At 38.6% G+C, this 11,453-nt stretch overlaps 1 protein-coding gene across 1 annotated transcript in view; it reads left to right on the top strand.

The window, feature by feature from the left end:
- LOC106882761 (ceramide synthase 5) overlaps positions 1-8,368 on the top strand; it is a 91,056-nt gene extending 82,688 nt beyond the window's left edge. Inside the window, exons 9-10 of the mRNA XM_014933540.2 lie at positions 1,210-1,366; positions 3,270-8,368. Coding sequence (XP_014789026.1) covers positions 1,210-1,366; positions 3,270-3,362 — 250 coding nt within the window. The 3' untranslated portion in view covers positions 3,363-8,368. The remainder of the gene's footprint in view (positions 1-1,209; positions 1,367-3,269) is intronic.
- Positions 8,369-11,453: the final 3,085 nt, after the last annotated feature.

Here is an 11,453-nt window from a genome sequence, read left to right as displayed (position 1 = left end):
CGGCCCGCCAAGGTGCCACAGTGGGACTGAACCCGGAACCATGTGGTTGGCAAGCAAGCTACTTACCACACAGCCACTCCTGCACCTAATGTATATGAATATATCAAATGGTAGCTTGAATTTTGGGCCATCATATATACAATAGGCCCTACTTCTGGATGCCATTTAAATTGATACCCAGGATTTCAGAATGAAACCAATCTATGTTGTATTCTCAACCAGTTGGTAAGCAAAACATATTTCCAACTCGACATTTTATTTTTCTGTTCCAGAAACCCTAAATAGGTGTCTGAATAGACAGGGGTCACAGGCAAATAACAGCATCTGTTACAAAAACTATATTGTATTTACATCTCAGACATTTAACAGTCTGCCCAGCTATAAGTATGTTCCACATTGTGATGGCACCTGTGCCCAGCGTCGCCTTCCTGGCACTTGTAAAGACATTCGAGCGAGATCGTTGCCAATGCCGCTGGACTGGCTCCTGTTCAGGTGGCATGTAAAATACACCATTTTGAGCATGGCCGTTGCCAGTACCGCCTGACTGCCCTTCGTGCCGGTGGCACGTAAAAGCACTCACTACACTCTGAGTGGTTGGCGTTAGGAAGGGCATCCAGCTGTAGAAACTCTGCCAGATCATATTGGAGCCTGGTGTAGCCATCTGGTTTCACCAGTCCTCGATCAAATCGTCCAACCCAGGTTAGCATGGAAAGCGGACGTTAAACGATGAACGATGATGATGATTCTCTGTACTGTGTTTATGTTGAGTCTAAGTAAGTAGATACTGTAGTTTAATGTCTTAAGACAAGGGTTTTCAAACTTTTTGACTTGCGGACCCCTTTATATTACAGGCTTTACCTTAGGGACCCCCTTATAAACGCTTATGAAATTTATACATAAATATTTGCTTAAAATAACATATATTTTTACATTTATTTATTTAACAGTATTTAATAGGTTTATTGTCAATTAAAAGATTTCGATTAAAAAACATATATAAAATCAAATCGCCAATAAAAAGTATTTGCTGTCCACCGACCCCCTGTGGTCCGCGGACCACAGTTTGAAAACCCCTGTCTTAAGACACTTAACTATCAAAAGCCCAGGCTACATAGACACAAGCAAGTGCCACCCCACAACTTTCAGCTATTCGTTTATGTTAGAAATTATTATTATCATCATCTTTTTTTGTTTTTGTTGCTTTTTCAGGATACTCTACAGCACATTGTTCTACGCACCAACTGTGACTGGTATGGCCCCTATCTACTACTTGTACAACGGGCTTCTTGGGTCCCTACAGCTGCTGCACATTATATGGACCGTCATCATCACAAAGATACTCTATAATCGTTTAAAGACTGGCGAGGTAAAGTCCGAAATATCAACAACAAAACACACATCCTCAGACACATGTGCACACACAGACATATACACACACACGTTCCCTCCAAAATTGTAGGAGTCTTCGTGTGTGTCTGCATTTGTGAGTGTTTGGTGATTTAAATTAATGTATTTACGATTTCATGAATGAATATGTGTGTTTGATAGATAAATATACAATGCTAAATGGTTATACAGATAGATAGGCACAAGTTTGCTTGCTCACCTCATGGTTCCCGGGTTCAGCCCCTCTGCGCGGGATCATTGGTGTACGTCTGTCTGTCTGCCAGAGCCTTGCGAGTGGATTTAAGGGGAGATAATCAGTGTAGAAGGGAGGTAATTAGTCTGACCCGAAGAGCTCCAGTAAAATTCGTACTAGAAATCGAAAAAAAAAAAAAGCAGTCACACACACACACACCTACACACCTACACACGGTAACATCCACACAACCATCCACCCCCCCTCACACTCACCTAGACGCCCACATAAACAGACGAACACACACGTACACACACACACACACACACAGGGTTGGTGTTATAAATGTCAGAGGTGTATGTTTGTAATGAAAGCAAGCCAGCCAATCCGACTTTGACCATCCGTGCGAAATGGCAGTTTGTAGAGAATGGAAATGTCTTGGAAGCTAACAACACGTGTTCTCTCATCTTTCTGCTTGTTTCAGTCATTGGACTGCGGCCATGCTGGGGCACTATCTTGAAGGGTTTTACTTGAGCAATTTGCACCTCCCCCTGTACTTATTTTTTTTTATGTCTGGTACTTGTTGGTCTGTTTTGTCAAAATGCTAAGTTACAGGGACATAAACAAACCGACACCAGTAGTGACGCAGTGGTGGTGGGGCAAACGCAACACATACACATTCAGATTTAATATAGAATTAATTAACCTCCGATCAGACACCACCAGGGCATACAATCATTATAGTTATGCTATTTAACCCTCTTTAGTTTTCGGCTGCAGGTCCAATTATCCCTCTGCAGGAGCTAGCTTAAAAGTTCGCATGGTGTACGGCTTTTAAACTAGCTGGCAGAATCGTTAGCATGCCAGGCGAAATGCTTAGCGGTATTCCGTCTGTCTTTACGTTCTGAGTTCAAATTCCGCCGAGGTCGACTTTGCCTTTTATCCTTTCGGGGTCAATTAAATAAGTACCAGTTACACCCTTGGGTCGATGTAATCGACTTAATCCATTTGTCTGTCCTTGTTTATCCCCTCTATGTTTAGCCCCTTGTGGGCAATAAAGAAATAGATAATAATTAATTCTTTTATTGGTCACAAGGGCTAATATGAATCAGAACATTAAGGGACCACACAAGGCGATATAGAAAGTGTTTTGCACAAAAGAAAAAAATTTGTGTAAACATTTCATAACAATAAAAAAAACTCCCAAATGGGGGAAGGTGCTTTAAAGGTTACTCGTGAAAAAACCCCTGAAAGCCATGAGTGCCTGATTAACAAGGCAAGAGCCCTTCTTCTTTTATACTTTCTTTTAAAATTATAATAATAATTCCGTTTAGATATTTGTTTTGCAAGATTTTTGATGTGAAATCTTGTGTTGAAACAGATGTTGTTGTACTTGGGGATGGTCATATTGCCAGTTTAGCCAATAAGACACACGCACTGTATATTTGGTGTTAATTTGCTTCAGCTTTATATTACATTACATTACATTACATTACATTAATCCTATTTCGGCCAGAGTTCTTTCGTCACACTTCTGTGACCTCATCAGTGCTCCTTTGCTTTTCTTCTTTCTTATGTGTGTCCCACCTTGCTAACTATCAGCCATAATGATAATAATAAAAGTAGTGTAATTTTTTGTGTGTTTATGAAATAATAATAATCTTTTTGTTTTTGTTCTTTAATGTTCCAGATAAAAAAAGATGAGCGCAGCGAGAGTGAAGAGCCCGTGAGCGACACAGAAACAGAAACCGCACAGAAATCTGCGGTGAACAACTGCACATAAGATGCGCAAGACGACGGTGCAGCAGTACTCCCAAAAGGTGTGAGTGTGAGCGTGTGTGTGTGCGTATGTTTGTGTGTGTGCCTGTGTGCGTGTGTTTGGAGGTGGACTGGGCAGGCAGAGGTCGAGGTATGGAGGGTAGGAGTGGAGGAGAGGAAATGGAAGAGGATGGACACAATGATGGCAACGCTTTTATGGGTGTTGATGACGATGACGGTGGTGATGCTGACAGTAACGATGATGAGGATGGTGATGGTGTTGCTGGTGACGATGGTTTTTATCATTCAAAGTATCTACCATAAACTATGGGGGGGGGGAGAGAAAGAGAATGAGGAGAGGTGGGGGAAACGGCCGTAGGGTGAGAGAAACGGGGAGAAAAAGCAGAAAGAGGATGATGAAAGGGGGGGGAAAGAGAGTAGGAAGAGAGTGGGTGTGTTGAGTGAAAAAGAGAGAGTAAAGACCAATGAGAAGAAGGGAGGAGAGAGAGAGATAAGACAATTGATAGAGGAGGGAAGACTATGAGCTAGTGAGGGAGGGGGTGAATGATGATTGATGGGAGAGGGAGGAGGAGAGAATAGAGGGAATGATAGATAATTAAAAATAATTTTTTCCCTCCTTTATTTAATGTTTTTAGATTATGATTTTTTCATTTCTTTAAAATATTTAAAACTATTTAAAGGTACAGTGTGAGAATTGGAGGAAGTGTGAAGTGTGGTGTGGGAGTGAGGAAGAAATTATGGTGTGGTGGCCATGGGAAGAGGTGTGCTGTGGCAGTTAGGACAAGTTGTGTGGATAGCGAGGACATGCTGTGTAGCAGTTAGGACATATAGAGCTGTGTGATTCAAGGACATGTACAGCAATTAGGACAAATTGTATGTTATAGAAACAGGGAGGACATGTTGTGTAGCAATTAGGACAAAGTTGTATGAGTGTTGTGTGGCAGTTAGGACATATGGGATGCAGATATGAGGACATCTTGTGTAGTGCATAATGAATTGTAGTTTTACAGTGTGCGCATGGTGGCCTGGGGATTTAGCTGTCTGTAACGATCAGGGTCTTGAATATGCCATTCTGCATCAGTCTGCGGCGTATTGTTGCACTGTATACTGCACGTTGCAGCTATATTCTGTGTACATGGATGCACAATCAAATTACACTGCACTGCACATGGTGCAGAGTAGCTGCAGCTGGGAAGGTACGTTGCTTGTAGCGAATGTCGATGTGGATTGCATTATTGCATTTCATCTGCTGTCCCAGTTTGGTCTTGAGTGATTCAGTGATGTTCATCATGGTCCAGTTAACATCTTCCTAATAATTAATACCTTTGCAATATATTACTGCATTTCCTCTCTCCCTCCGTCTCCACCTCTTCTTCTCCGCCTCTGCCTCTCTCCTCCTCTCTCTCTCCCTCCCTCTCTCTCTCTCCCCTTTACTGCTCTTTCATTGTTCCTCTCCTCCCCCCACCACTCTGTCATTATTTACAATTTCATTATGTTGGTATTTTTTTCCATATTTTTTTTGGTAATTTTTATTTTTAATATTTAAAATATAAATTAAAAAAACCCCATTGTTACCACCACCACCACCACCACTACCACTGCTACTACTATTGCTGCTGCTGCTGCTACTACTATTTATGCCGTGGATTGGTAGAGTTGGTAGAGCAACGGACAAAAATGCTTTGCACTATTTTAGTTACAGGCCTTTACATTCTAAATTCAAATCCCGCCGAGGTCAACTTTGCCTTTCATCCCTCCAGAGCCGATAAAATAAAGTACCAGTGATGTACCGGGGTCTTTGTAATCAACTAATGCCCTTTCCCCAAATTTCTGACCTCGCACCTATTGTAGAAAACATTATTATTATAAAATAAAGTACCAGGGTCGAGAGAATTGACTGCTTCTTTCTCTTTCCCAAATTTGTGGCCTTGTGCCAAAAGTTTGAAACCATTATCATTATTGTTATTATTATTATTATTATTGTTATTAAGGCGACGAGCTGGCAGAATTGTAAGCATGCCAGGCGAAATGCTTAGCAGTCGTTACGTTCTGAGTTCAAATTCCACTGAGGTTGACTCTGCCTTTCATCCTTTCGGGGTTGACAAATTAAATACCAGTAAAACACTGGGGTCGATGTAATTAACTTACCCCCTCCCCCTCAAAATTTCAGGCCTTGTGCCTATAGTAGAATGGATTATTATTATTATTATTACTATTATTATTATTATTCAGGTAGTGAGCTAGCAGAACATGCTGGGTAAATTGCTTAACAATATTTTTTTCCATCTTTATGTCCCGAGTTCAAATTCTGCCAAGGTGTTGACTTAGCCTTTCATCCCTCCAGGGTCAATAAAATAAGTACCAGTTGAACTCTGGGGTCAATGCAATCGACTTGCCCCTCCCCAGAAATTTCAAGCCTTGTGCCTATAGAAAAAAGGATTATTATTATTATTATTATTATTATTATTATTATTATTATTATTGTTGTTGTTGTTGTTGTTGTTGTTGTTGTATTTAAGGCAGTGAGCTGGCTGAGTTGTTAGCACGCTGAGCAAAATGCTTGGAGGTATTTCTTCTGGCTTTACGGTCTGAGTTCAAATCCCGCCAAGGTCACCTTTACCTTTTCATCCTTTTGAGATTGATAAAATAAATACCAGTCACATATTGGTGTCGACGTAATTGACTTAATTCTCCTTCCCCCTAAATCCGCTGGCCTTGTGCCAACATTTAAAGCCCTTTATTATTATTATTATTATTATTATTATCATTATCATTATTATTATTATTATTATCATCATCATCATCATTGAAGGCAGCATGCTGGCAGAATTGTTAGCAAGCCAGACAAAATGTTCAGTGACATTTTGTCCGTCCTTTTGTTCCGAGTTCAAATTCTGCTGAGGTCATCTTTGCTTTTTATCCTTACGGGCCCAGTGAAATAAGTACCAGCTGAGCCCTGGGGTCTGCATAATCAATTGCCCTGCCCCCATTCCCCATTGCTAGGATTATTATTATTTTTATTGGGGGTGGTGGGCAGGTGGGGATTAACAGAATAATTAGAATATTCAAAAATGCCTTGTGGTATTTGTTTCAGCCCTTTATGCTCTGAGTTCAAATCCTGCTGAGGTTAACTTTGCCTTTCATCCTGGGGTACATATACCCATTGATTGGGCCCTGCCCCCTCAAAATTGCTGGCCTTGTACCAGAATGCTTAGCAGCATTTCATCTGAGTTCAAATGCCACCGAGATCGACTTTGCCTTTCATCCTTTTGGTGGGGGTCAATGAAATGAATACCAGTTAAACACTGGGGTTGATGTAATCAACTCATCCCCACCCCCCTCCGAAATTGCTGGCCTTGTGCCAAAATTTGAAACCGTCATCATCATTGTTATTATTATTATTATATGAAGGCGGAGCATGCTGGACGAAATGCTTACTGGTATTTCATCCGTCTTCATGTTCTGAGTTCAAATTCTGCCTTTCATCCTTTCAGGGTCGATAAAATAAATACCAGTTGAACATTGGAGTCGATGTAATCGACTCATCCCCACCTCCCCCAAGCTGCCCTTGTGGCAAAAATCTGAAATAATAGTTATTATTATTGTTATATGAAGGCAGCGTGCTGGCAGAATTGTTAGCACACTGGGTGGAATGCTTAACAGTATCTTGTCTGCTGCAACATTCTGAGTTCAAATTCCACCAAGGTCAATTTTGCCTTTTTGGGGGAGGGGGGTGATATATTAAGTACCAGTTGACTACTGGGGTCGATGCTATCAACTATCTCCCTCTCCCAAATTTTAGGCCTTGTACCTGTAGTAGAAAGGATTATTATTATTATTATTATAATTATTATTATTATTATTAAGGTGGTGAGCTGGCAGAATTCTTAGCATGTCGGAAAAAAAAATGCTCAGCCTCATTTTGTCTTTTTACATCATTCTAAGTTCAAATTCCGCTGAGGTCGACTTTGGCTTTCATCCTTCTGGGATCGATAAAATAGGTCCCTGTGAAGTACTAGGACTGATGTAAATGACTTGTCCCTCCCCTCAAAGCTGCTGGCTCTGTCCTAAAATTTGAAACTATTATTATTATTATTATTATTATTATTATTATTATTATTTTTATTATGGCAGCCAACTGGTAGAATCGTTAGCATCCCACACGAAATGCTTTGTGGCATTTGGTCCACTGAAATTCTGTCAGGGTTGACTTTGCCCCCAAATTTCAGGCCTTGTGCCTATAGTAGAAAGGATTATTATTATTATTATTATTATTATTATTATTATTATTATTATGGCAGAATCATTTAAGCAGCAGAAATAAAAAAAATGTAAAAGAAGTAAAAAAAAAAAACCCATGCAGTTTTTAGTTATTTTTTTTTTTTAGATTCTGGGTTTCAAATCTCAGCAGAGGTCAACATCATCATCCTTTCTGGGGTTACTAAAATGAAATGCCACCAGTCAAGAACTGGACTTGATAAAATTGACTACATTCACTTCTACCCCTCTCGCCCCCTTGTGGCAGGGGGTGAGGGGTGTCCTATGTTTGAATTCATCATCATCATTATCATATCATCATCATCATCATCATCTTCAACATCATCATTATTATTAATATTAATTATAATTCTTATTGATGTGGTGATTGTTGTGGTCACGTTGATGTGTTGAGTAAGAACCAAGTGTGTTTAAACTGCTTTTTCAATCTGGGATTGAACCTGCTTCATATATTTTGATATGTCTTTGTATAATGATCTTGAAAAAAAGCAAAAAGAAAAAAAGGCATGAACATCACAAATTTCTATTTCTACCCTCCTCTCCCCCGCCACCCCTTTACAAAAAAACAAAACAATACAAAAACAGTATCTACAGACCTCTTGCCTCTTGTTATTACTAATATTGTCTTCATTATTACTATTATTATTATTATTAATAATAATATTATTAAAATAAAATAAGTAAAGACTGACAAATAATGAATAAATAAATGAACATGTATTATTATTATTATTATTATTTTCATTAGTTTCATTATTATTCCTAATTAATATACTTTATTGACTCCCCTGGTTGTGGGTTGGTTCTTCAATGGTGATGATGGCGAGGCAGAAGTGTTAGAGCATCGGAGAAAATGCCTTGCCGTATTTCTTCTGGTGTCTCGTGTTCTGAGTTCAAATCCCACAAATGTCAGCTTGGCTTTTTATCTTTTATCGGGGATGATAAAATGAAGTACCAGTGAAATACTGGGGGTGATGTGATTGACTATTCCCTTTCCGCCCAATGTTTTCATCTCGTGTGTCTGTAAGAAATTATTGTCATTTGGGCAATGGTGGTGAACTGGCAGGGACCATTAGCATGTCTGAGAAAAGGTTTAGGGGCAGTTCTTCTGGTTCTTTATGTTTTGAGTTTGAAAACTCCCAAGGTAGACCCTGCCTTTGATCCTTTCAGGGTCGATGGAATAAATACCAGTTGAGCACTGGGGTTGATGTATTCAACTTTCTCAACTCCATCAACATTGCTGGCCTTGTATCAAAATAAGAAAGAACTAGCTGTTGAACCCGGTGTTGCTCGTGTTTTCCATGTTGATGTTAAGCCCACCTCTGACCTTGTATTGAAATCTTCTACGTTCCCCGTGCCAACCCCACCAAAAAAAAGCTGGTGGAATCATTAATGCGCCAGACAAAATGCTTAGCAGTAGGTCTCCCAGCTCTTCATGTTCTGAATTCAAATTCTACTAAAAGGTTGACTTTTCTTTTCATCCTTTCAGGGTCAATAGGTACCCCCATTGGGATCGATAAAATTAACCCCCAACCCCTGAAACTACTGGCCTTGTTCCAAAATTAGAAAGAAGTCTTCTTTTTATTATTATTATTATTGTTGTTATTGTTAGGGTTACTATTATTATTATTATGGCAGAACTGTTAGCATGCTGGACGAAATGCTTAGCAGTATTTTGTCTGTCTTTACGTTCTCAGTTGAAATTCCGCCGAGGTTGACTGTGCCTTTCATCCTTTCGGGGTCGATGAAATAAGTACCAGTCATGCACTGGGGTCGTTATAATCAACTAACTTCTTTCCCCACCAAAATTCTCAAGGCCTTGTGCCTAGAGTTGAAATAATTATTAATATTCTCAGAAGGTGGCAAGCTGGAAGAATCATTTCACCCAACATGCTAATGAACCTGCCAGCTCATTGCTTTAATAATTATAATAATAATAATAATAGATCTTTCTAATATTGGCATAAAGCTAGTAATTTTTGAGGGGAGGGGTTTGGTTGATTTCAGCAACCCCAGGGCTTGTTGTTCATGTTTATCAATTCACGGAAGGTGGATGAAAGACAATGTTGATCCTAGATTGGAACCCAGAATCTAATGAATTAAAATAAATCCACAAAGCCCTTTTTTTTTTTTTTCTGTCACAGAAATTGTGGAAATACAAACATTTTTATTTATTTAATTTAAGTTTTTCCGTTTTTATCTCAATTCATAACCGAAAGATGATGGCATTTGCTTAGCTCCCCCCCACTATCATGTGATCAAACCTGATAGCACTCAGAGTGGTGTGGTGGTGGTGATGGTGGTGGTGGTGGTCACAGAAGGATTGTCAGCTGTAATGCATGTTACATATACATTAATGGTTGAGCCTGTTTAAGTAACTTTTTACTGTAATTCTTTAGAACACTTGTGTTGAATCTATTTCTGCACCATAGACTGGTTTCATGCAGGACAATTTTTATCCACAGGCCAAGGGATCATCTAGACAAGAAAATGCCATAAACTGCATAGTATATAATTTAATTACTACTACTACTACTACTACACACACACACACATACATACATACATACATACATACATATATATATATATATATATATATATATATATATATATATATACACATACATACACACAAGGTGGCCCAAAAGTAGATTTACAGTTAGCACGTAGGCATTTTAAAGTTTTTTGAAACATTTTATTACATTTAAATTTCTATTTTACAAACTGAGAAGAGAGCTTGACAAAATTAACTAAATTAGCATAGAATAATGGTTTCATATTTTTTTATAATTAAGATTTAAACTGTTAATATATGAATGCGAAAGAGATAGTTGAATAACTGTAAACCTATTTTTGGGCCACCCTGTGTGTGTATATATATATATATATATATATATATATAAAACATTACATATATGTTACATATGTATTACTTGTATATTACATATATACACACACATAAATCTATATGATACATAGATATTATGTATATATTACATACACACATATATACATATATATACATACACACATACTCATATTCCATACACACATTCACATATATATATATATATACATATGCACACCACATACACACACACACATGGTACATATATATTACACACACACACACACACACACACATTATATAATTCAAAAACACCCTGCAGTCTGTGAGTCAACAAAATAAGAATTTGATGAAAATCTTCTGCCCCTATAATCTGTCTTTAAGCGTTTGTCATCTGTTTGAGAATGATTTTTCTCAGGACGATTCCTGCAGTTTATGGCATTTACTCAGCAAACCCAGGTTGAGTTGGATGCACAAATTAATATTCGTTACAAAGACTGTTTCCATTGCTAACAACTAAAAGTCTGTTCTTTGTGCAAGGCCCAGTACCCAGTGATCCATGCTCCTCTCCTGGTTTGCAGTTTGGTGGTCGAAGACCCCTGATTTAGAGAACACACAGACACACACACACACATACAGAGGTTTGAATTTATAAATGAGGAACAAGTGCTCAGTACTGACGAGGGAATGTAATTATTTATAGTAACGAGATTGCACTCCGTTGCTCTTCTGATTTTTTGCAGTTCTTCACTGGTTACAGAGTGGAGGCTGTTTTACTAAAGAGTATGTAGCAAAGTGCCTAATGGCATAACTTTTGTTGCGGAAACTCAGAGTAGTAACAGTTGGAACTGAAACAAGAAGATCAATATGCATTATGTACAAGGATAATATAACATAGGGATGGAGGATATCAGACTTTAATAGTAAAGCCTATATTCTCCTACATCCTGTGTTATATTTTTATAA

Source organism: Octopus bimaculoides, chromosome 27 (genome assembly GCF_001194135.2).
Source record: "Octopus bimaculoides isolate UCB-OBI-ISO-001 chromosome 27, ASM119413v2, whole genome shotgun sequence".
NCBI lineage: Eukaryota > Metazoa > Mollusca > Cephalopoda > Octopoda > Octopodidae > Octopus > Octopus bimaculoides.
This window is presented reverse-complemented; position numbering and strand designations above follow the sequence as displayed.